At 36.7% G+C, this 26,602-nt stretch overlaps 1 protein-coding gene across 1 annotated transcript in view; it reads right to left on the bottom strand.

The window, feature by feature from the left end:
- Positions 1-7,571: 7,571 nt before the first annotated feature.
- The window catches only part of fat1b (FAT atypical cadherin 1b), a 30,633-nt gene continuing 11,602 nt past the window's right edge, over positions 7,572-26,602 (bottom strand). Inside the window, exons 10-26 of the mRNA XM_082178158.1 lie at positions 25,852-26,048; positions 25,563-25,716; positions 24,310-24,543; positions 21,193-21,582; positions 20,894-21,108; positions 19,851-19,988; positions 19,556-19,699; positions 19,222-19,410; positions 16,759-17,560; positions 16,360-16,491; positions 13,623-13,774; positions 13,072-13,534; positions 12,132-12,285; positions 11,917-12,027; positions 11,237-11,838; positions 10,746-10,865; positions 7,572-8,362 (exon numbers count right to left, since the gene is read on the bottom strand). Coding sequence (XP_082034284.1) covers positions 7,965-8,362; positions 10,746-10,865; positions 11,237-11,838; positions 11,917-12,027; positions 12,132-12,285; positions 13,072-13,534; positions 13,623-13,774; positions 16,360-16,491; positions 16,759-17,560; positions 19,222-19,410; positions 19,556-19,699; positions 19,851-19,988; positions 20,894-21,108; positions 21,193-21,582; positions 24,310-24,543; positions 25,563-25,716; positions 25,852-26,048 — 4,595 coding nt within the window. The 3' untranslated portion in view covers positions 7,572-7,964. The remainder of the gene's footprint in view (positions 8,363-10,745; positions 10,866-11,236; positions 11,839-11,916; positions 12,028-12,131; positions 12,286-13,071; positions 13,535-13,622; positions 13,775-16,359; positions 16,492-16,758; positions 17,561-19,221; positions 19,411-19,555; positions 19,700-19,850; positions 19,989-20,893; positions 21,109-21,192; positions 21,583-24,309; positions 24,544-25,562; positions 25,717-25,851; positions 26,049-26,602) is intronic.

Here is a 26,602-nt window from a genome sequence, read left to right as displayed (position 1 = left end):
TCGCTGTAACGCTGCCCCGCTGTGGAAGACAACGAAATCGGCTCGGAATTTGGGTCGGAGATGGTTGAGTTTCTTCTTTCACCTTTCACATCCATGTGCTATTATGCATGTGTCCATTCATTATTTTTGATAATTCATAGTTTATTTACAGATTCACGTAGTTTAATTAATCGTTTCAGTGCGTGGCGTATTGGTTAATGACTTGGGATGAAACTTGTGGGTTCAAACACTGCTAATAAACCTTTAGTAATGCCTTTAAGCGAGACTCTTCAGCCTAAGTTGCTTCGTGGTTGTTTCTTTTTTGGTGAACTGTTAAAGCATTAAAGTCATACAGACAGAAGCCTATAGGTCAGTTTGATGTGCACTTGACAATATACATAAGTTTAAAACTAATACTAATAATTAAACTTTTTACTCCTGTGCATCTTTCTCAGTGTAGATTTATTTTTTCAAAGTCTGGCATTTCCACCGTTATTACTGTAAAAGATACAGTTCATTAAACACATGTGACAGCTTCCTCCTGAGACAAAATTGAGATTTTTTTATTATCGCCCAGCCCTATAATAGCCAGTCAGTCATATCATGCATGTGCATGACTTTCAATGAAAAATTCTGAGATGTTTTAATACATATTCCTGGTGTTATTATTCTAAAGAAAAAAGTGTGCCTTGCATTCTGTTATCTAAATGTAGGAGTTTTCCAACTGCCAGACAGACCTGCAAAAAGGATCTGAGCAGCAATAAATACTGCCCCTTAGAAACAACTTTTAGACCATGCAGCTGTCCATTAGCACATACAGCCAAATGTATTCGTCATAGCGTAATGTGGTCCAAATGCTCTTTGGACTGTAGCTCAGCACCATGCATTAGCTTTGCATTAGAGGATGCCTGTCAGTGCAGCTTCTTTAAATAACTCACATTCAGTAGTTGCAGTTTTATCTCTCTCATACACACTCCATTTCAGACATGTCAAAGCTACACATTTCAAGTTAAACGTGTTATATCATACATTGGAAGTCCACTTCTAAAGTTAGTCTATGTGTCTTGCACTAAAACGAATGACAATTTTAACTTTTTTCACAATCTCTCTGGCCTTTAAATTTACTGCAATATTAATGGGTTTTGGATATCGGGTTCAATATAATTCCCTCATTCTTCAAAAACAGCATTTTTTGCAAAACATTCATTACATTATGACAAAACAGTCTGCACTTTAATGTGCCATATATTTGACATATCATCTTGTAAGTTTTTCCCTCTATGATCAGCTTTCATGTATAAATTCCTTGAAATCAATATGCCATTTTGAAACTCCAGTATCTATAGTTCAAGTGTTAATAATTGCATTTGATTGAACTTTTGACAGTATAACTTGAATGATTCACAGACAACTTTGGGGTTTGTTTTTGATCCAGGTATTGAAGAGCAGCGCACTTGAAAGAAGAAAAAAAATCATCTTATCTGAAATGGAACAGATTAATGAGTTGGGAGTCTGGGGGACAATTTAAGGAAGAAGAATCCAATAGAATTTTGCATTCGCTCATTCATCAAGACTGAAGATCTTAACATTTATTGACATGTACCCTTACCCTCCTATCAGAACACATTAACACTGGATCTCATTACACTTTACTCATGGTATTGGTTACTCTAGAGGACACATTACAGAGGAGAATATTCCAGCATTTCAATTTTTTTCATGACATTGACATTAATATTTACAGTAAACACTAGTATTTTTTTTCCCCAGTCTCCCTGGGCTTGGTTATATAATTCTGAAACAACGTTGCATTTGATCTCTGTAATGTGACACATAAATAGCAAATAGGTCATGCAATGGTGTGAAACTAGCATCAGCTTTCAAACTTAAGTCACACATGTGATGCGCTTAAACACTTAAACAAACACAGGCTTGGGCGTTTTCATTTCTGTTTACACTTGTAATATAATAAAAAAATACCTCAACCTTTAAATCATGTCACGCTATCTACTACACCTTATTGTGAAGCAGATGGGAACAGATAGATAAGAACAGACAGCTTGGCTTAATGGCAAATTTACAAAGATATGATGATCTGATGACTGTCAGATTGAACAATGAAGGACAAAGCCACGTCCTAAGTAATTAACTTAAAGTGCATTGTTCGTCTCACTGGCATTTCATTGATAAAGGTTGATGTGTGGTGGACATGTGACCTCTCTGTGTTACCATTGGTTTCCCAAGTAGAGGTATTCGTTTGTATTGAGTTTAATTACATTCTGAACTTTGTCGGTCCTCAGATACGAGGAATCCTCAATCATTTTAAAGAGAGTGTGAGAAAGGGGATACTGGACCGTAGTCATCAATAAATCATTAAAGTGTACCGCGAGTTAATTCTGAGACAGAGCCTTTGTTGTAAAGAAGTAAGGAGACACTGGAGTTTTGGTTTTATCGTTCACTGAGTATCCAAGTAATATTAGGTTTGAGCTGAAGAAACTTTTTGACTCCATTTCAACTTTTCTGAACAGAATGATCAGAATGTTATCGAAATGTCTGTAAGGAACAGTGTGCTTATGAAGGACACGACCTGAATGTCTTCCATTGGCTTTCAGAGAAGATTGACCATACAGTGGTTGTGGACAATCCTTCATATTATGATGGAAACTTGAGATTTGTACATTACATGGACAGTTTGTACCTTCATAGAAGATCCTCTAAAGGCCATGTGAGAACATATAAATAGAAAATGCCCTTACCAGGATGAATAATGTTGACGTTTGTGTACATAAATGACCTACCTCAGGCATTAAACCAATTTTCGAGAGCAACAGTGAATCTGTAAAGGAACAGACAGCATATTCAGCTTAGTTAAATTTCTGATTCGTTATGACACAGCCATGAGTAAGTCTTGCTGTGTTTCTGAGGCATGCTGCTCCAGGTCTTTGTGCGACTGTGAGTCCTCTGTCTTCAACAAACATTTGAGAAGTGAATATAAAATGAGAAATGCCATGCTCTGTGCTGAGCAATGAACACAGCCACCAAAATGGCATTTTGAGGTTTATGAAATAAAGAGAAGCTTGTAGAAAAAGCCTGACATTGTTAGGTCGAGATAAACGGTTTAGGGAAGAAAGAAGGAGGATGGAAAAGACAAAGCGGGTGTGACAGTCATATCGGTTACCGAACAGATGACTAAAGGAGGAAAGAGGAAGTTCTAGAAGACACAAAGAAGAGATAATGAGAGTGAAGAGAGTCACCTGGAAAGATGGACGAGGTCGGTCTTAAGTGAAAGAGAGAGAATGGTAGGAGAAACATCAAGCAAATGAGATTGTGAAAAAGTTAACAATTATTGACCACAGTTGAACTGCCATTTTCTTATCTGATTGTCTCTGAAAGGTAAAGATTTAGCTTTTCAATGTCTTTCAAATCAAACATTGTAATTTATTATTGTGACCATTATTATTATTATTATTCAAGGAAATATTATTTATTAATTTTATCATACATATTGCCATATTGGTTAGAAAAATCAATGCTTCAATTAATTTGCTTCTAAATGTCACTTGAATTTGAAAATGGTTTATACTACAGTAAGTGACAGTTTCTCAGATTCTGAAAGTTATATGAGAAACCGACTATTTGTGAAATGCACAAACTTTTGCAGACGTCAGTGTCTACCACAGCAATATTGAAGTACACTTAAAAAAATGGCATTATGTTATCAGCAAAATTTTGGCAATGAAGGTAAAAATGATAAGGAATGATTATTGCAAATTACATTTTGTAGGTAGAATGGTGTGTGTATCTTGTTGGGCTATTTTGTGTTTCATTTTATGGACAATTGGTATTTTGCAGCAACACGAAATGGGGTTCTCTATTTTCTCTGGATTATAAATAACATTGAGCATGAATGAATAGGAAGAGCACAATAGGTATTCAAGGCTGGAATACTGCTTGTTGTTTATTTATGTATCCATTTATTTATTAAATTCATTATTTCTTCATTTTCCTGGAAATGGCCGGGAGCAACAATAGCTGCCATGAAGAGGTTATTCTTTGTCGATTTTTTTTTTTTTTTTTTTTTAATGCTTTGAAAGTACTTAAGAGATCTCTGGCTGCTGCAAGTGCCCGTACAGAGTTGAAACAAGGACATTCAACATTTCACCACTTTATCACCTTCTGCCAGGTGTGAGGAGACTGCTCATGACAATTACTCCCACTAAACAGGCTATTACCACCTGGTCTGCTCATTAGCATGTTTAATTGAACTTTCTGTGTGTGTGTGCGTGCGTGTGTGTGTGTGTACACGAGGATTACATCGAGTGCAATACAATAGGTACTTGAAACAGTTTGAAGAAGTTTTATTTTTCCCAAACTGAAGAATTACCCATTTATCTAAAAGCACTGGTCTATAACTGCTGCTCTAAAATATATTTATATTTATATTTTTGGAGGACATTGATTGTATGTAAGTGCTACTCAGGGTATACATATTTATAGACAGCCTAACTCAAGCTGAAAACCCCCTTCACGCACCTCTTGTTTAGGAGAGAGTTTCCAACCATCATTGACATTTGAAATTCAGTCATCTATTATAGGCAAGCATGTCTCTTCTTCTATGTGCATTGGGTTATACGAGTGCACTGAAATTATACAGACACTTAAATTGACTAGATTTATTTAGATTATTTTGACTTTTTTGATTAATAAATCAAAATCTCTTATTTGGCAGTTCACTCAAAGGGATGTTGAAAATCCTGACTGGCATATATTACTAGTTCATTTGTAAAAAATGGATGGTCAAGTTGAGCACATTGCATTGTGGGATACAGGATTGTGCATTGTGTACAGTACACAGTATGTGGTGTGAATTTTTGCAAAAGTCATCTATGGATTCCATGCATATATTCCATATAAAACCAGCAGGCCTAATACTATATAAAATTAGCATGGTATTATGTAATTTTGAACATAAATTCCCATTCATGGAGATCCTTGTAATATTTGTTGTTCATCAAGGGCCAGGGTAGGTCCCACAATGACAGCGTCACATGACTTCATCATACAAGGTCAACCTGTCACACTGTGTTACACGCATATATCCTGTTCCTCGCCTCAGGCCTCTGTCACTACTTGTCAAAGCATTTACATGATGTTACTCTCATATAGTGATTTGTAAGACATGCACTAGTGTAGACCTGTCTTCCCTCCAGTATATGCTACTATAAGCATGCTATGCCTCATACAATCAATAGAGAATAATTTAACTATATCAGCAACATTATAAAATGAAAATATATTTTTATCAGAATAATCTCAAAATTAAGTGTTCAAATGTATTATCGTTATCAAATAAACTGTATTAAGGTCTGAAATCTTGTAATAAAATGTTTTTTTTTACAGTTATGCATGCAGTCAACCTGGTTGTTTGAATTTTTGAGTGTGCTGCCCTCTAGTGTTCAATTGTATATATATATATATATAATATGGAAAGAATCTCCCGGGTAATCCTGTTTACAATGCAAAGACTTTAAATTAGGCATATAAAGTTGACACACCAATTTTGCTATTGCTGACATGCACCAATACTGGTAAGATGTTTAGAAATGCCATGATAGAATTAGGGAATAATAGGCTGTTTGCGAAGACTTCAAATGACGCAAGTTTTGGATCGAAATACAAAAACTATCAAGTATTATCCTTCAATTGTAGCCTATTTTATCATTATGCACAAGTTGCAATTGCTGCCTAACATGTTCGTTGTGTCTGCTTAACTAAAATAACATATTATATTATAGCTGATATTAGCCTACTGCCATCATGGCCAAGTGGACATTTTTACTTTAATCTATATATTATCCGAAATTGTAACATTGAAACAAGCATTTTCTGTAAAGCTAGGCTACTTTGAAACGGTATGTAGCCTATTGTGAAAAGAGCTATAGCTACAAATACACTTGACCTAAAAACTGTAGTCAAAAATAATGGAGACGTTTCATTAATCAGCTAGGCTATTATTCTAAAATTCGAAGTTTGAATTTTGCAAACATTTGAAACCATTAATATGTTAACGTGGTCATGCCCTAAGTTGTAAATTAGCAAAACGCTCCTAATTTTACTATAAATTATAATCTTGATAGCAGACGATCTTCTAGTCATTATTGCCATAACAGCCCTATTGAGGACATCTGCTATTAGCTCCGGATCATCAACCAAAATTTCACAGCTTCAGAAAAGTTTAAAGTCCCCTAATGAGACTGTTTGATTGCAATAGTGGGGCTAAAGCAGCAGGAGAACAGTGAAGGAATTGCATCCTGTCGTCCTCAGATGATTTTTAAAAACCTTTTTTTCCATATGAACACATATAGATGCTCTCTACTCCCCAACCTCTTTCTGTTGATTGATGTGCAAGTAACTTGTTAACAGAGACCTTCAGGTTATTTACAGTCTTAAAACAACCAACAAAACAATATGAATGCATAAATGAGACGGAATAATGTATGTCTTAAAAATATTTTAATTTATGTACATATAGAACATCAACATTTCAAAGAGTCCACAAATGGGGGCATAATATACATTTTACAGACCATACATTATTGTGTAAAAAAAAAAAAGAAAAGGAAAAAAAAAGACAAATTCAAATACAAATACATTTTCTTGTTAAACATAATACAAGTTGACATACTTAAATAATGCCTCTTACTGGGCACTGGTCATTGACAAACCTCAGTAATTAAATACTTCAGGGATTAAAACTTAAAACTTTACATTTATTGTCAAATTTGCCTCTGATTACCCAACACTAACTTATATCATGACAAATTTCACAACAGTAAAATTCTCACACTGACCATATAATTTCAATGACAACATTTCTTTTTATGTAAATTCATGTCAGCACTGGGGGAAAATGTTTGTTTAATTAAAGCTGAAGTGTAAAATTTTTAAATACTTCAATATACTGTAAACAATGGCTAAACCAATGGCATGAGTTTGGGGTTGGACTACTCTATATGTCTCTCTAAACCAATGGCAGAAGGTGGCAGTGTGGTTCTGTAATTCTGTTTGGTGAAGCTAGTAGCACAGACATTACAGTTATTCACAATAATGTCATGCACAAAAGGAATGCATAGTGCTATTAAAAAATATATGTTTAAAATCATATACACATAAAATGAAGGTCAATCATATCGGAGGCCAAATATATTTATCTTATATTTATCCGTTTATCTTAACTCCCTGATTTGGAAATTTTCACTTGCAGAATAAATCATGGCTGACTGTGAATAGCCAGCCCGATCTCACGGGAAAACGTAAAAATTCTACGAAGTGGCTTATTCGTACGAATTCATACGACCTGACTCGTACGAATTAGTACGATTTTTGCAAAATCTTACATATTTTACGAATTGGCCAATTCGTATGAATTCATACGAATGACCTACCCCTGACCCCGCCCCTAAACCTACCCATCACGTGGGTTTAGACAAATCGTACAAATTCGTACGAGTGAGGTCGTACAAATTAGTACGAATTAGCCAACTTTTTATCATTCGTACGAATTGGTCGTGAGATAGCGTTGGAATAGCACATTTGACTATGATGGCATTGATAACTTAAAAAACAATACTTTACTGTGATGCTTCATCTATACCACTAGGTGAGAGTATAAAGTCCTAGACCACTGTCATGTTGCCACTAATTTTTTGAAGAAAAAAATTACAGAGTGCATCTTTAAAGTAAATCTAGGAATGCGTGTAACAGTGACATATCCTACCATACAAGATTTGACTTTAGGAATAAAGACATGATTCTGCATGAGAGACTAAAGGTGGTTTCAAATCAGAGCACATCAACCCACCAGTGTCACACCTCAGGTGTTACCAACCGCAGCTTCACTAAGATTTTCATGGTCACTGACCGTAGAATTGAATTTCTAACCACTGGCTGGCAAGTCTGAGTAAGTGAGTTTAGAAGTGTGTGGCTCACAAATGACTTTCCGAGAAATCGTTAATCTCAGCAGGTCCTATAGGTTGGCCCTGAGGCATCTCAAAGGTTGTTTCAATGGGCCGTGGGTAGCCATGGCTGTGATTTTGACTGGGCAACATGGAGTTTGACCTTGCTGTTGGGTGGATAATGTGATGGACCTCTGGTCTGGTATGCTGGTCGTACTCTGGAACTGCAGACATGTCAGTATTAAGAGGGAGAGCTGGAATTGGCAGGAAGTTCTCAATGTCACCGCCAGGAGTAAGGTAGTCCATGTCAAGAACATCTGGAGCGGTGTGCATAGAGGAGGACATCTGTACAAATTCATACTGGAGAAAACCTTGGACCCCGGGAGTGTAGATATTCTGCAGCCAATCTGAGGTATCCCAGTAATAGCCTGTTAGAAAATCAGACAGTTTTACACATTTATCGAAGATGGAAAATTTGTTAAGCTCAAAATATATATAATGTAGGTACTGACAAACAGTCACTATATTGTAAATGTTTTTACACTACAACCATTCAAAAGTTTGGGATTGGTTGAATTTTTTTAATGGTTTTGAAAGAAGTCTTTTCTGCTCACCAAGGCTGTATTTATTTGATCAGATAAACAGTAAAACAGTAATATTGTGTATTATTATAATAATCTAAATTCACTGTTTTCTATTTCAATATATTTTAAAATGGAATAGCAAAAGTGTATTTTCAGCAGCCATTACTTCAGTCTTTAGTGTCACATAAACCTTCAGAAATCTGATTTGGTGCTCAAGAAACATTTCTTGTTATCATCAATGTCGAAAACAGCTGTACTCAATATTTTTTGTGGAAACCGTGTTATATATTTTTTGTGTGGATTCTATGATGAATAGAAAGTTCAAAGGAGCAGCATTTATTTGAAATAGAAACCTTTTGTAACATTATAAATGTCTTAACTGTCATATTTGATCAATTGAAGGAATAAAATCATTTAATCCTAGATGAATAAAAGTATTCATTTTTAAAACAAACAAACAAAAAATCTTTCCGACCTCAAACTTTCGAACAGCAGTGTATATTGTCATATCATTCACACTCTCACAGCTGCAAGCAGCTCCACAACAAACACATTTCAGTAACGCTCACAGGTATCTTCAGACTATGCTTTGATAGGTTTGAGGCTCATTAATCTTACAGTGAGAAAGATCTGAGCACAATGGTTTGAAAGAGATTGTTATAACTCCTCCGAGTTAGAGAAGATTAAACAGCAAAGTTCCCCAGAGGTCGATGCCAGTGCATAGAGCAGAACTTGTTATAGGCAATTCACAAGAACCGATCAAATTCACACAGTTGTTCAGTGTAACCAAGCTTGCTAAAGCAATGGAGCATGCATGAAGAGTCTGATAAACAACAAAACAGAAATAACCACTGTCATTCTCAGAGTACCAAAGCAAAAAAATTCAAATGGCAAAATGAATCTCTTAAAATGTCCATGCGATAACATTGGTCAGTGTTTAACAGTGAATAAACAATCAGCTGAAGTGAGTTAGAGAAACATACAGAATGATGATAAATATGAAACCACTAACATGATGTGATATGTACATACTGTATACCTTTTTCTCACCATGTCAATCTATGTTTTGACAGGGTGTTTCACTTTGAAAGCTTGTAAAAGTAAAGAATAAAACATCAGTTATTAAATCTTATTTTACAATTCTTTTAATTTCATAAAACTTTACAAAAGATCATCCCCCAGTTTCACAGACAAGGCTTAAGCCTAGTCCCAGACTAAAATGCACGTTTGAGCTGTTTTAACTAAAAGCAACTTGACCTAGTCTGTTTTGTCTTAAGATGCACGTCAGTAATGGTTTTTTTTTCTAAGGCACGTTTAAATGTTAAAAAGGGATATCCTGTCTTAATCTAAGCCCTGTCTGTGAAACTAGGCCCATATATTAAATCTGATTCTGATGATGGCGTTCGGTAACTAGGTCTTCTGTAAAGTCACTATAAAATGATTATTAGAACAGTAAGAATAGTATCTCACCAAACGAATATTACACTTCTGTTCCAAACTTTGTGGGTCAGTAAGATTTATTAATGTTTTTGAAATAAGTATTTTATGATCACAGAGACTGCATTTATGTGATCAAAATACAGAAAAAAACAGTAATATTGTGAAATATTATTACAATTTAATTTAACTGTTTTCTATTGTAATATATTTTAAAATATAATTAATTCCTGTGATGCAATTTTCAGCAGCTATGACTCCATGTCTTCAGTGTTTGTTTTTTTTTTTTATAATTTGATGATAGATGATAGAAAGATCAAACGAACAGAATTTATTTGAAATTGAAACCTTGGTTCTACATTATAAATGTCTTCACTGTCACTTTTGATCAATAGAATGCGTTCTTCATTAATAAATTGATTAATTTAATTCAAAATAAAACAAAACCCTACTGACCCCAAACCTTTGAACGATAGCACCATAAGGCTAAACACATTCTAGTATAAAAGAAAACATTAATTGGTGACTAATACTCTAGTTCTAATTAATCACATGCATAACACTTACACTGCAGTCTGTTCAGAATCTCTGCTCAGATTTAATCCATATTGGGGCTGAATTCATTATAGACACGGACACACAGATGCATAAGTGAATACACCAGTGCACAAAATAAAAAACAGATGCTCTACAGAAAAATACCTACGTTTGTCAGATTGTGCGTTAGTGGAAAAGTCTTTGACTAAATTATATCATTTCAAACGTGACATTTTTGGTTTGTGCAACTTACTGTTGTCATCCGTGAAGTCTGATTGGAGGGAGCAGATGGACCGCAGCCCTCTATTATCACGAGAAAAGGAAACACTGTCGTCCTCAATTTCTAAACAGGAAGTCAAGTCTTGGAATTTTTCTGAAAGAATGAATATACAAAGAAGGAACAGAAAAGTAAAGAGCAATTCTGCAAAGGTCATAACTAAGACCAACTGCTAAACACATGACTATTCATGAATTCATTTCAAGAACTCTGTTGTTTAAAGGTACCCTCAGTAACTAGTTTTACACCTACAAATAGTCTTAAATAATAAATAAAAAATAAAAGCTGACAATCTACATGGAGGCCACATGTGGAGATCACATGACCAGCCAAATAGTACTTGCCTTTTTACTGAGCGCATAAACTGAAGTTGCGATATACTGTACTTTTTTCCCAGATGACGTAAATCTGAATTAAACGGCTTCTCGAACTTGAGGCCTTCAACTGAAGCTTCAGACTGCACTTACCATCATACTCCTCATCCCAGTCTGCTTGTATGGAATCATTTTCCGAGTGTGAATGGTATGCCTTGTGATGTGGTAGGTTAGGGGCAACACTGCACACAGCCACAGTCTTCCTAAGACCAAAGAGTGGATCTGGCGTGAAGCTGCTGAACTCAGGCACCGAGCCTCGTTTGTTTTTTCGACATTCTCCAGGAATGCTGGGTGCGTAAGAGATGGGTCGCACCGGGACCTGCGGCGGGGTGTCCGGGCAGGATTCTTTTCGGGCTTGGTTGTATACACTGGACCTCTGAATGTAAGAATCAACATCTTTGTACTTATCAAGGTCTTTATCTCTCTTGCCAGATTTGGAGGTTCCTTTCCACACTATTAAGAAGAGCAATGTCAAAACAAAGATGGCTGTCAGGAATGCCAGCATTGCGACCAGTTCTCCAATCCAAGAGTTCCAGGATGAAGATATAAGTTGGTTTCTCACTTCTGTGTCCATCTCACACAGTCTCCCACTGAATCCCACCAAGCAAGAACAGTTAAAAGATCCATGTGTGTTGACACAACGGCCGTCATTGAAGCAAGGCCTGTCCACACACTCGTCGATATCAATCATGCACCTAAAAATAAAAATGCTCTGTCAAACATACTTGAGGAAAGCACTAAGATTTGTTAAGAGGTCGATAATAACAACAGACCTTTCTCCTTCGAATCCTGACTCACACTGACATATGGGTCCATCAAGACTGTCTATACACTGTCCACCATTTTGGCATGGATTCTCCTTGCAGAAAGGACCTATCTGACACCTGCGGACATACAGAGAGTTTTGGGCATACAGTAATTATGTCCCATTAGAAGATTTTATAGTCAAAATTTCACTTGTACATGCAGTACATTGAAAGTGCAGTACCTTTGTCCTGAGTACTGGCCCCTGCATTTACAGGAGTAGTCCAGGTTATTCTGGATGCAGGTTCCTCCATATAGGCAGGGGTTGGAGTCACAAGGACTGATCTTGACCTCACAGTGAGTCCCAGAGAATGAAGTACTGCATTTACAGGCATAACCTGGGAGAATATCAATGACTCAGCAATAAACAAACTGATAGATATAACATGGAGGCCAGATAAAGATGTATCATCTACAGTGGAGTTAGAAACCAGAAAATGTTGGAGTTAGAAAGCAAAAATGTTTCTGTTATTCTAATTTATATTTAACCTATCATCAGATCAAATATTAAAATGTAATTCTGGGATAAATTTAAAAATAGGAAACACAGTTACACATTTACACACACTTTACTCAAAATTGCAACTACACTACCATTCAAAAGTTTTGGGTCAGTAATATTTTTTTATGTTTTTTGAAAAATGGTCTTCAAGTCTATATTTATTTGGTAAGAAAACAGCAACAGTAAAACAGAAATATAGTGAAATATTATTACAATTTAAATGAATGGATTTGAAAAATGTAATGCATCCTTGCTGAATAAAAGTATTCATTCAAGTCTCACTGACCCCAAACACTCCCAATGTGACTTAATATCTCACAATGAGACTTTTTTAAAAAGTCACATTGTGAAAACTGAATATAAAGTCACATTAGGGGACATCAACTCCTTCAAGAAGTAAAGTCATAATTACTTGGGGTGAACTAAGGGCTAATCCTGGCTTAATCTAAGCCCTGTCTGTGAAACTAGGCCCATATGTATTAAACACAGAGGGCATGTTGATAAAGCCTAAATCTGATTCTGATGATGGTGTTCGGTAACTAGAATAATTCACTTTTATATTAATACAGATACGGTTAGTATGTTATTTTCATTAATCTACAGTATGTGGGGTTCAGTTTACCTCCACTCTGCCTCATCAAGCAGCTCCCTCCATTCAGGCATGGATTACTAGAGCAGTCTGGAGATGGGAAGAAGACACAGCCAGGAGACACTCCTACCATGTCCTCAATGGCAACCCCTAATAGATCACTTGAGTCCAAGGACAGTCTCTGTCCATTAAACAGCACAGAGTCCATGCAGGCCTGTAGGCTGTTTGATACAGGCAGATTGCGCCTGAGTCTGGAAATGAGACGTTGAGCGTGTCCACCCAGGACCACCTGGTCGCCCAGGTTTAGGCAGTGGAGGGGTCCGGGTGCGATGCCTGACGCAGAATGGAGCTGATCCAGAACCAGCCTGGCATAGTTCCCCTTCACTTCAAGTTCTGCCATGTGCCACTGTCCATCATTCACCAGGACACTGTGCACAGAAACTGTGGCGAGACCCAAACCGCAGTCAAACTGGAACTGCAGTCTGCCTCCAACTATCTGAGGAATACATACAGTCAGTATTAAGAAAATTTAAGAAAATTAATCAAGAAAATGAAATACACAGTGATTTAATATTCTGTTATACCTCTAGAATGCTGTGGCCTGTTCCTTTGGCAAGCATTACTGTTCCTTCTCTTGAAAGAGTTTTTAACTTGAGCGTGAGCTTCACTTCTCTTGTGCTTTCTCTCAGGCGATATTTAATAAAGCTGCTCTGACTAAATGTCATTGAAGATCCTCCTTAGAACATAGAGGGAAAACAGGAAATAAAGTTAGTAGCACATTAATTAAAATAAATACAGATGACATTTAAGTTTGGATCATGGTTGCATGTGTCTATTTTACAAACCTTTATACTGGCTGGAAAAATAAATGTCTAACTAAATCATTTTAAGCCATGGAAAATTGTAGAAAATGTCATGCACAGAATACCCATACTAAAATGTTTCTACCACAATCTCATTCTGCCCCACAAAGGGAAAACCCAGAAACTACAGCAACACTAGAACAGAGAAAATGGCCTTACATTTCTTGACTAAATTTTGATGATCAGTTTTCATACTTGGATTTCTTTAAATCTTAGCATAGCTGTGCTAACAGGTCGCTCACGGGACAGTTTTAAATTTACAGTTACTGAGTTTTGCCTTTGGCTGCATTGTAACTACAGTTATTGATTCTATAATAAAAATAACAATATTACAGAAATATTTTGAAAGCTTCATACATGATTTGAAGAATATCCCATTTTAATACTAAAGTGTTACCGACATTTTTATAATAACAAAATTAACATGTTAAACCCACTTGTAACGATTCTAACAAAAGAAGTGTAACACATGGTTGTGGGGGTCAGAGATAATTAAAGTCCCCCTGTGGTGAAAATCAAGCTTTTAATGTTGTTTATATGTCTATGTGGTGTTTTTAATGTTTTAAGACAAACCATGTACAAATTCGTAAGTCAACACCATTGCTGCGTATTTTCTCCTTAAAACAGCAGTGAACCAAATTTTTTTTGTCACAACTTTATTCCTATTATGCTCCATAATATACCAGAGCCTATAATGACTCAAATGTATTCTTCTGGATGTGTAATAAATCGGTCAGCAATGCATCAGCCCGCCCCTTTTTCCTAATGTGGTGTCTGTGTATATCAAATCTAGAGCGCTCTAGAATCTTTGCTGTGTATGTTCAAGCAACTCACTCGTCTCGCACGTTTTACAGATGGTCTTGAAGTGGTAAGTGGGCAAAGCAACAAATCGGCATTGAATTAGTTATCGGATGATATTAAAAGGTAAGTTAGTGGGATTATTTGTGGTTGACCTGGAAATTTTAACTTGATCAAAAAGTTATGGATTTGATATTAGCTGCGAATTCAGAGCATTAACTTAAGTTGTGTCAGTGTAACGTTATCGATAGCTAGCCTAGTCTTACCGTAAACTAGTTGGCTAACGTTACTGCCATACAAAGCCATAGTAACGTTATCTGATCGGTTTTGATTACTTTTTTTACATTTCTGTCAAATATGAACCATTTTCAAATAAACGGGGTAGTGTTAACCTTATTCAGCACTGAAATCTGTCAAACTTCTTTCAAAGTCCTTCATCACATATTAATATTAAAATAACTTAATTTCAGAGCACCACAAAGTCAGACCTCAGCACCTTTATGTACCTTTAAAGTAAGATCGTTCTTAGGTCACATTCCAATTATCATAACATAAAAACTGCAATGGTACTGTTTTTAAAATCATGTGTAGTAACTTAGGCCTAAGTGTACAGTAAGTGTGTGTGTAAACATGCTTTAATGAAGTAGACTTCAAAAGCTTTTGAATTTGAGCTTACAGTTCTTTCATCAACCTGTCTTTTACATAAACTTACAAAATAGATACTTTAACTTAGTCCTCAGATAGAGGAGGGTTGCTGCAAGCTCCGTTAAGGTATTTCTGTCCCTCCCAAACTGCATTGAAATGGTATATTTAGCAGCCAGAATTAAAAAATTTTCAGGGGGAGAAACCCCCTGATCCCTCCTAACATGATCCATATCACCCGTCACAAAACAATTGCAACGTCTCAGATTGTGCCCCCCCAGAATTTTGGCTTGCATGACGCCCCTGCCAAAGACAGTCTCAGAAAGTTTGAACCTTTGAAATCACTGGTGTTTCTGACGTCACAAACTACCCTGTAACCAATCAGGTCAACGTGTGATCGTCAACGAGTGGATCTTTAAGCTGGTGTGAGTGAGTGGAGGCGGGGATAATTTGCATATTCATAGAACCGCGTATACTAAATGAGGTAAAGGTGTAGCCCTTATATTGAATAACCTGAATAACATTCAAGCTATTTTTAGGCATGAAGAATTTTTTTTTTTCAGGAAAATCTTTTTAAATGTTATTTTGGTGATCAAAGTTGAGTTTTAAGGGATACAATTATTGACTACAGGGGGACTTTAAAACTGTTAAGACATTCTCATAAAGGATATAATGGAGGATACCCATTATCAGCTGAAGAAATTCACTTATGTTATCTTGTAGTTGATTTACAGTTAAACACCCCATAGATCCTACTCAAGAGAAGCTGAAATTATGCAAAAATACCCTTGTGTTAAATTGCGCGTGTAAACACTGCTTCACCTAATGATTAAATCTGCAAATAGCTGAAAATGAACCCTGTATTATTGTATTTAATGAATGTGTGTTTACACTACACACTAAACGCTTGCAAATTTTTATTAATTAAGTGAGCGGGGAACAATTTAATCTGCACCTGTGATGGGTCCTTAAGATGACACTTCTGTCTTATCTGATAAGGAAATTAATTTACTGTTACCTGAGCATTTGACTTTGGCACCACCTGTGCATATGCAGCTGTGTTTTTCTTTCCCAAAGCCTGACACACACTCATAGCCCTCTGGACATGGGTGGTTCACACAGGTGGTTTCATGCTTCAGGCACTTACTGTCTGAAAAGCAGAAGGTAGAATTATCTTTTTTAATTGAGATTAAAATTACGTTTCAATTTAACTGTACTTTACTGTATTGGCATGATTGTTTTACATATTGTCAAAGCAGTACACATAATCATGATTTTAATTTCAATAATGTTACTTTTCAACAAATATTTGTACTTTTATGATTGTTAATATAATAATAGTACAATAGTTAATAGTAAAAATAAATAAATAAATAAGGTTTTTAATGTCACATTTTATAATGGTCACATCGCATACCTGTGCAGAGGCATTCGGCTGTTATGTTGTGTTTAGGAGTGACATAGCTGACTCGGGCAGTGCTGTATGTGGCCATACTGGTCTGGTTAAGCAGGACCACTCGTCTGCAAATACTCCTGGGACATTCAGAGCTTGAGCATTGACTATTCAAAACCCTCACTACTTGTAGTCCTGTCATCTCTTTGATGGCTGCTCTGGAAGAGTTGAGCTTCTGAGAGAGGGCTTCCAGCGAGCTGGCGCCTCGTCCTGGTCTCTCAAAGAACAGAAGAACATCCAGGCCGTCGTTCATTTCTGCAGGCTGCAGACTGATCAACTGCATGGCGCCCCTGCGGACTCCGGCTACACTGCGGATAGCTTTTTGGACGTTTTTCCAGTGGTCCTGGATAAAATCCTCTGCAGAGATGCCAGCAAAGCCCACAGAAACAGAACTGTCCAGCATCTGCTCTGTGACCCGCAGCACGTTCACTGTGACACTGGCTAAGGCTGAGAAACGACCGTCACTGACTGAGACATTAAGCTGGTAATAACCCACGTCCAAGCCTCCACGGGCCAACAATCTGCCATCCTTGCCAATGACAGAGAACAAGCTGTGTGACTGTGGCTCCAGATTGAATGTGAGCGTGTCATATTCATCTTGATCTGTGACGTGGACCTTGCCCAGCATGCCTCCGAAATACTCATCTTCCAAGATCATGATGAAAACATCCAGAGAAAGCACAGATGGAGGATACACACTCGCCTGTACTACAAGCACACTGACAGAAGTGACTGATTTCAGTGGGGGCCTTCCATTGTCAGACACCTGGAATCAGATACAGACCATTTTCATTTTAAATATGAAACTAAGGTAATGGTTTGCATTGCAATAACTTTCATACTTCTCCATAACCTGTACATACATATAGTTCAAAACTCCATGAAACCTTTAATATTTTCCTTTTATTCAAATTTGAACATACATCAACTAACCTTTTAAGCACTGAATAATATTTTTAAATGACAACTTAATCAAATAGAAAAAAATAATAAAGAAATGTAATCTATACACTACCGTTTGGGGTCAGTGAAATTTTTAAAATGTTTTTGAAATAAGTCTCTTCTTCTCACCAATTAAGGCTGTATTTATTTGATCAAAAACACAGTGAAATATTGTGAAATATTATTACAATCTAAAATATCTATGTCTATTTTCATATATTTTAAAATGTCATTTATTCCTGTGATGGCAAAGCTGAATTTTCAGCATCATTACTCCAGTCTTCTGTCTCACATGATCCTTCAGAAATCATTCTAATAAGCTGATTTGTTGCTCAAGAAATATTTATTATTATTATCAGTTAGAAAAAAAAGTTTTTTAAAGATTCTTTGATGGATAGAAAGTTCAAAACAACATAATTTATTTGAAATAGAATTCTTTTGTAACATTATAAATGTCTTAACTGTCATTTTTGTTCAATTTAATGCACCCTTGTTGAATAAAACTATGAATTGGGGTGGGGGGTAGTATATACAGTATATAATAAAATATAATATTAAAATAAATATAATATAAAATGACACATAATAATATAAATCAGATATAAAATATGTCTATAATTTATTATAAAATTATGTGTTTAATGTATGCAAATTCTGTCAATATTAGAGAACAGGCACAGGACCAGAAATTGTGGATAGGAAGGTTTTCACTTGACTGCAATGACACTTGTTCAACACAAGAGGGAACTTTCAACACATCAATCTTTAAGAATGTCTGCTTCGTATAACACAATCAAATCTTCCACTAACAGGTATATTTTGTTAACGGTAAAGGAATTATGCATGTTTTTGATTTAATAACAAATGTATTTTTTTAGGTTTACATACATAATGCTGTTCTCAGCCTACAAATCAGACATTTTTTTTGCTTCGATTCATTTGGTAGCAGAACCTGATCCTGGATCAACATCTTTGTTGATTCTGGAACAACATTCCAACCAACCAATCAGATTTGAGGGACAAGTTTACAGTTTATGTCAAGTTTAGGCTTACAACAAGGGTGCTTCTACATCAGTGTCATTCACCTATCATTTCCATGTGATTTTAGGGATAACTTATGGGTAGGGTTAGGTTTAGGGGTAGGGATATGGTTAGGATTGAATTTTGAACAGGAACGTTGATCCAGGTTCAACAAAATATGTTGATCCAGGAAAGCACCTAACTCTTTAAAATCAGGACGTGCATTTGGTTGGTTTCGTTCAAGGCTCTCCTAATGCTCTCTTTTAATTTCTAAAGAGAAAATGAACACCTATAGAACCCCATTCTGCTGAAAAACTAACTTTTGCACTCTATCAGTGAGGTTTCTGGTCCTCTGGCTATTTGTGAAGGACCCACTGGGATCTTTGAAGTTCAGTTCGAGAAACACTGCTCTAAAAGTCCCCTGAAGGACTGCTACACAACAAACGGACAAAGCTCAGTTCTCACCTGCACATGGAGTATGTGTTGGCCCTTTCTCAGTGGTCCAGCTGTCTTTATCACACCCTGCTGGTCTATGCTGAAGGGGCTTGTCTCATCACCCTTCAGAATACTAAAGGAGAAAGGAGGCCCATTTTGGGGGTAATCATTGTCTGTCACATTGAGCCGTAACACACTGGTCCCTGAAGGGAGATTCTCCTATCGAAGAGAGAAAGATACACAGAATCATTCCAACAGACCTGAGAGATTACACCATCACCTCTCACTGGGAACTCAGGCATGGAGAAAGAAAAGAGTGCGTAGGATTTAATTTGCTCTACTCTATAGGAGTGAGTGGTCTTGCCTGGATGATGAGACTATAGTTAGCCTGAGAGAAGACAGGTGGATTATCATTCACATCAGACACAGCCATGTTGATTACAGCGCTGTCGGATTTGGGTGGATTTCCACTGTCGGAGGCCAGCACGGTCAGCATGTAACTCGCTACCTAATTTAAAGGAGAAGTAAAAGGTGGAAAAGATGGAGTCATCCTTGGCTTTCGCAAAAGACTTAGAAACATTGTTATCAAGACCTGTGAAGATCATTTCAAAGCCCGCCTTTCCATAGTTAAGGGGAAGAAGTTACTTTAAAAGCATTACCTTTTCCTTGTCCAACTGATGGACAAGTCGAAGTTCACCACTGACTGCATCCATGATGAATGGACACGTTTGGTTGTTGTCCTCAATGGAATAGTGGATTTGGTTGTTTAAATGCCCATCAATATCATTCGCTAGGACCTAAGGAAAAAGATCATTACACTTGATGAAAATCTGTTTATCTCACATAAACTATATGCCACATCTTTCTATACTGGTTTAGCAAACCAACCAAAATACTGTTTCATCATTTTAATTAGATGTGCATACTGCTCACACAAAACTTGCCGGCACAATTCCAGGGTGTACAGAGTTTTTCATGCGGTTATGCGGTTGGTGTTCTGAGTGATTTTTTAGCATGTTACTACGTATGGTACGTGGTTGCCAGGACACTTCTAGATGGTTGCTCGGGTGTTTGGGGTGATTGATAGGCAGTGCTGGGGATGTAATTTAATTACAAAATAAATGTAAATGTAATCAGTTACTGAGAATTTTTTTTTTTATTAAATTACAGTTACTTATGAAAATGTTAACGTTTACAAAGGGGGTTACATCTGACAGTTAGGATTTGGTGAATATCATTTTTTTGCTTTGCCTGTTTTTGATGTACACGCTTCCTGCTATTTAAAGGCCGTTTGGTAAAGCAATGCTATTCTGATGCTTTTGATTGGTTCTCTTGTTTGAATTTGTTCTAATCTGTCTAAGAGTTGCCACTATGGCGAGTGATAAAGATGCGTTCCAGTGCTGGAAATTAGAAAAGTAATCAAAAAGTAATGAACTTTATGAATACTTTAATAAAGTAATTGAAAAAGTTACACTACTTATTACATTTTAAATAGGGTAACTTTCAAATCTGTAACCTTTTACATTTCCAAAGTAAACTTCCCAACATTGTTGATAGGTGATCGGCTATGTGACTGGTAAAACAGATCATATATTGTGATGAGAAAGGGAACCTAAAACATAAAATACAAAACATAACTACCTACACTATGGACCACTACAAGGATAAGGTATATCTTAATGCAAATATGTTAAACACTTACCGTCAGCACTGTGCTCCCGAGTCTGGCGTCTTCGCTGACTACAGCCGAGTAGATCTTCTGGCTGAACACAGGGCTGTTGTCATTGATGTCAAGGAGATGAATGTTAACAGTTACTGTGTCACTGAGTGACTGTTTCCCTCTGGCGGTGGCTTTCACTGTCAGGTAGTGCTGTGGAGACACCTCATAGTCCAGCTTCTCCATCACAAAGATGTCACCTGCAAACACAAACATTCACTAAGTGATCCCCAAATCCACAGTGGAGTCCTCTTTGAGTAACTGTGTGTGTATGTGTGTGTCACCTGTCTGTGAATCAATTCGGAAAGCTCCTTGCTCGTTGCCACTGGTGATAGAGTATGTTGTCTGGGAAGTAATTTCTCTGTCCCTGCTTGCAGCGAAGACATTCAGAAGCTTAGCCCCTACCGTAACATCTTCAGGAACTGTGGAAACGTAGTCCTTGCGCTCAAACACTGGTGGATGGTCATTAGCGTCCAGCACTGTCACCACTACAGAACTGAGAGAGGAGAGTCTATGGGGAGAGCCCTGGTCTGTAGCACGTACCCTCAGCACATGCATGGCCTTCGTCTGTCTGTCCAGGGACATTTCTAAACTGATCATTCCTGAGCTCTCCTCAATTGAAAACAGACCTCCGGCAGAGTCCTCAAACGAGTAACGTATTTTTCCATTCATCCCTGGAGATAAAGAAAAGGGAAAGAGTATTAGGAAATGTCAGTTTTGGAGGTCTCCATTAGATTTCTAACAGCCTGTATTAGATTTGTGGCAGCAAGGGACTGGGATCAAGTTGTTGTTGGTGGAAGAAGGCTGTCTGAGAGTAGTTTTATTCAATTGTTTTATTTATTTTAGTTTTTAGTTTTCACATTTCTCTGAATCAATTCTTTTGAAGTGTTCATTTCAGTGAATCTGGGCAAAAAACTGTGAATCCATTGAGTGCATTAAGTGTTCACAGAAGTCCCCTTTCCCTCCTTTTTTTTAAAGCGTTTTTTTGTTTTTTGTTTTTTGCAGAAATCGTCAGAGTTTCATTCTTTATCAGTGATTAATATGCTGTTAATTCTGAACAAAACACAATATAGTAACAAACTCTTGTATAGTAGAGTACTCTTCTAATATTTGAATATGCCAGAGCTGTGGCACAGTGGGCTGTATAAGACATGTCGGCTCGCAGGAACCAAGGTTTAAGTCCACCCTCTCAAACCACTCACTGTAAAAAAGATATCTTGTTAAATTTACAGTAAAAAACTGCTGGCAGCTATGATGAAAAAATGCCACATGAATAGGAGTTCATCGTAAGTGGGCTGTCCATAATACATGGTGTACAGTGTGAGCAGAGGGTCATAAACACAAAACCAAAACAGCATCAGGGTAACACATGGCACTAAAATAATGAAATAAACATAACTAAATAACAGAAAATGTAACACGAAACATCCTAATGTACATTACTGATAACAAAAATAAAGGTAACTTGCAATTAACCAATAAATAGATTTATACTGTAGCCTTTGTTTGTAAAAGTGTTTCTTTCTACAATAGTCTTTACTCCACGAGAAAGAAAGAAAGAGTTGACAAAATCATTAGTTGAAAATTTTAATAGGTAAAAGTGTCTTTAAAATGAAATTTGTAAGTGTTTTATAGTATATCCAAGGACCTCTGGAGTACATGTACTTTTTTAAAAACCTTAGCTTTGAGCAGGTCTGAATTAACCTCATATTGTGACATAGGCTAAATAATGTTTGGGCCCCCGTGTCTAGAATGCTTATGAATAAATCTGGCACTGGCTTTGAGCAATAGAATGAAATTTACTGTAAACAAGAGAAGCAGTGGCCTGTGCTGTGATTTGGAGTCTTTGTAATTAAAATGACCCCCTTCCTGATGACAAAATAATAATAATAATAATACGTTTATTTTATATAGCGCCTTTCTCAAACCCAAGGTCGCTTTACATAGTAGAAAGGCAAGGAAACACAACAACAAACAAAGAAAACAATACAACAAAGACAAGTTATCTGTATGAAGCTATGAGTTGGGTGTGGAGAAGTGATCATTAAACAAAAAGGTCTTGGGATGTGCTTTGAAGAAGGGAAGAGAAGGACAGTCACGAAGAGGTTGTGGGAGGCGGTTCCAGAGTTTGGGGGCCAAGGCACTGAGGGTGGAAAGTCTGAAGCGGGGGATAACCAAGAGATTTTGGTCAGAGGATCTGAGTGAGCGGGAAGGAGTGTAAAGGGTCAGGAGGTCGCGGATGTAGGGGGGAGCAAGGTTGTGGAGTGCTTTGAAGGTGAGTAGTAGTACTTTGTATTTGATCCGGGACGGAACTGGTAGCCAGTGAAGTTGGTGGAGAATGGGGTTGATGTGTGCTGAGTCTAAAAGTCTAAAAAACGAGTCTAAAAAAACTAAGTCTAAAATAAAGACACATTGCTGAGAAGAGTAAACATTTAAAATTCAGACCTGAGTAAGTGGGCAGAAGAATGTCATTATATAATTAAGTCATGAGTGGGTTGAAATGATAACATTCTGAGGAGAGCGGCTGGGCTTGCAATGAATCCCAAGTGATGCAAAAAAAAATGTGTCTGTCCCTCTAATCTAATCCCTTCATGACATAGTGAGGCAGGAAGGCAGAAATATGATCTAATTGCTTCTTGTTGGGTTAATTTGCAGTTTATATACAAAACATACTTGTTCTCATGCTCATTAGTGCAATAAGAACAGGCCTTGTTGTTGGTGTCGCCCGGTCGTCCAGCCTAATTGCATCTGACTAATTAACGCCTATGAAAATCCTATGATGACAGCTGAATGAATTGAAATTAATCACTTCACAATCTCCTCTCCAATCAGAAAATACTCGCAAACACATCTTGATGATGTTAATTCATGAAAGAAACGCTGATTACAAGACATCCTACCTGGCAGTTGTTTACTTTAGTTAGAGGCCACAATAATGTTTGCAAGACATATGATGCGGCAGAGAATGGAGTGATGGTTGAAATGTTAAACAAGCAACAGGCAATGTGCTTGAGATGTCAAAAAGGAAAAAGCGATCTGATCTCAAGGCATACAGATTCAGATTATCTATATAAAATTAGAGTGTGGACTACTGCAAGAAAGTAATTGTTATCTTCGCAGGGAGCTAAGACAATTGTGCAAGAGTGAAGATTATACTAATTTGTTCCAACGTCATGGAACGCTACATGCTGAGTGAAGACGAGAGTGATGAAAGGCCACACAGAGTGAAAGATGGCACAGACTTGCAACTACTGCTCCAATCAGGTTACATCGCTGGAACCAATGACTGTACATCCAACTACAATCTAACAAATCTTTCTTCATTTTTGTATGAGGGAATTTGCAAAAACAAGGTTACCAAATAATAGAAACGGTTGCTTATGTTGAAAAGTTGTTCATACCAATATCTGCATCGAAGGCTTCTAGTCGTGCCACGTACGTCCCAGGTTGTGTATTCTGAAAAATGCTCACATGGTGTGGGTCCGATGTGAATTTGGGGGCATTGTCATTAACGTCATCAACCGTGATGACCACAGAAGCTTGGCAGAAGCGATTGCCCCCATCCACTGCACGCACAGTTAGGTTGTACACATCTGTCATCTCTCTGTCCAGGGTTACCAGCGTTTTCACTACACCTAGAAGAAAAATACAATAATGTAAACTACCGTTTAAAAGTTTGGGGTCAGTACTTTTTTTAAAGAAATTAAAAAACCTTACTTTTATTCAGCAAGGATACAGCAAGGACAATAAAGACATTTATAATGCTACAAAAGATATACTTCAAATAAATATATATTTAATGTAAAATTTTAATTAGCATTTTTATCAGGCTCATATGTTAATGTTCAGTTATTTCACTTGAATGGCAATGATAAGTTTTTTAGTCAGTTATTGAAATTATTATTTTCAAAAATGTCACTGATAAGGGTAAAATTAAAAACATGCTCATTTCAAAGAAAAATGTCTGGAAAAAATAGTTTTTTTGCATCTGAAGTCTTCAAATACTGTTCTTTCTTATTTAACAAGAAATCCTGAAAACAATTTTTATCACTGTTTCCACAATGAATAAAAATAAGAAATGCAGCAAATCAGCATATTAGAATGATTTCTGAAGGATCATGTGACTATGAAGACTGCTATAATAATGCTGAAAATTCAGCTTTGCCATCACAGGAATAAATTACACTTTAAAGCCTATTCAAATAAAATGTTATATTAATAAAATAAAATACATATTTTGATCAAATAAATTAAGCCTTAGTGCGCATAAGGAAACTTCTTTCAAAAACATAAAAAAATCTTACTGAGCCCAAACTTTTGAACAGTAGTGTTTACGATACACTAATATATACTACATGTCAGCAAGAGAAGGATGGGCTCCCTCTGTTGAGTCTTGGTTCCTTTTTCCTTGTTACTGTCATGCTTGGCTTGTTCACTTAAAGTTTTGAGGGATTATGTTATGTAAAGCGGCTTTGGAACAATATGTATTGCAGAAATCGCTATTCACATTGAACACTGAACGCTATAAAGTCAATAACGATCAGGACTGATAATCACAAGGTTGTGGGCTTGAACCTGGAAGGGATTGATTAATGAGCTACTGCCATTATGTCCTTGAATAAGATACTTAACCCCTTGCAAAATAGAATTTTACCTGTTTTGGTGTCAACTGTGAATGATTCAGCTCCGCTGCCACTCAACTGGTACGTGATTTCCGCATTTGACTGGATATCTGCATCAGTTGCTGAGACTTGAAGAATTTGTCTTCCAATAAGTGCATCTTCAGGAACAGTTTGCGCATACACATCCTGAGAACAAAAGTGGATTTCAATTTAAAGTGACTGAAGAAATAGGTGTTATCTAAAAAAAATCATCTGTGAAAAATGTGCATATTCATTAAAAGTTCTCTGCACAGTCCAGAATATAGAGTGTAAACATCATGCCTTTTCACAAACAGGACTGTTGTCATTTGCATCAAGGACAGTGATCTCTACGGTAGCCTTTGACTCAAAGGTTCCATCGGTGGCTGTGATGTTTAAAAGATAGAAATCTCTCTCCTCCCTGTCCAGGGTTTTGCTGACAGAGACCACCCAAACACCATCTGTGTGCTTCACATCAAACAGGCCCTGCGGGTCTCCACCTGAATACATTAAACAAGGAAAAATTAACTTTGGTCTAATCAGAAATATTTAATAAGGAGATTAGCAGTCAAATCATCATGCATTTAGCATCATTCTAAACATCTTGGGGATTTTCATTGTATTTCTAGCTGCATACAAGATACTAATCAGGCGATGTAATGAAACTGAGGACAATAACAAGATGCTCTGAATATCTCTAATCAGCGTCGGTATTATACAGAACACTCATATACATATCATAGATTATTCATAACATTCAGCAATTGAGCTGGTGGCATTAGTTCTGTAATTTCTTTCAAAAGGTTAATAAACACCTCACAAAATTGTCATGTTGTAATGCCAATACCAGTTTCTTTAAAGGGATAGTTCACACAAAGTCCATTTCTCACATAAAGCTATCGTATGGCTTTAGACTTAGGGTTTTCAAACTGGCACCAGGGGCTGCAAGGGAATTTTAGGGGGCCAAGAAGAAAATATTTTACACCATGCATTTTTTGAATTGTAAAAGTTTAGGTTTTAACATTAAATATTTATTAAATATGTTGAATGCAAT

This window comes from Leuciscus leuciscus (genome assembly GCF_965113295.1).
Source record: "Leuciscus leuciscus genome assembly, chromosome: 8".
Taxonomy (NCBI): domain Eukaryota; kingdom Metazoa; phylum Chordata; class Actinopteri; order Cypriniformes; family Leuciscidae; genus Leuciscus; species Leuciscus leuciscus.
Note: the sequence above shows the minus strand (reverse complement) of the source record. Positions and strands in the feature narration are given on the sequence as shown.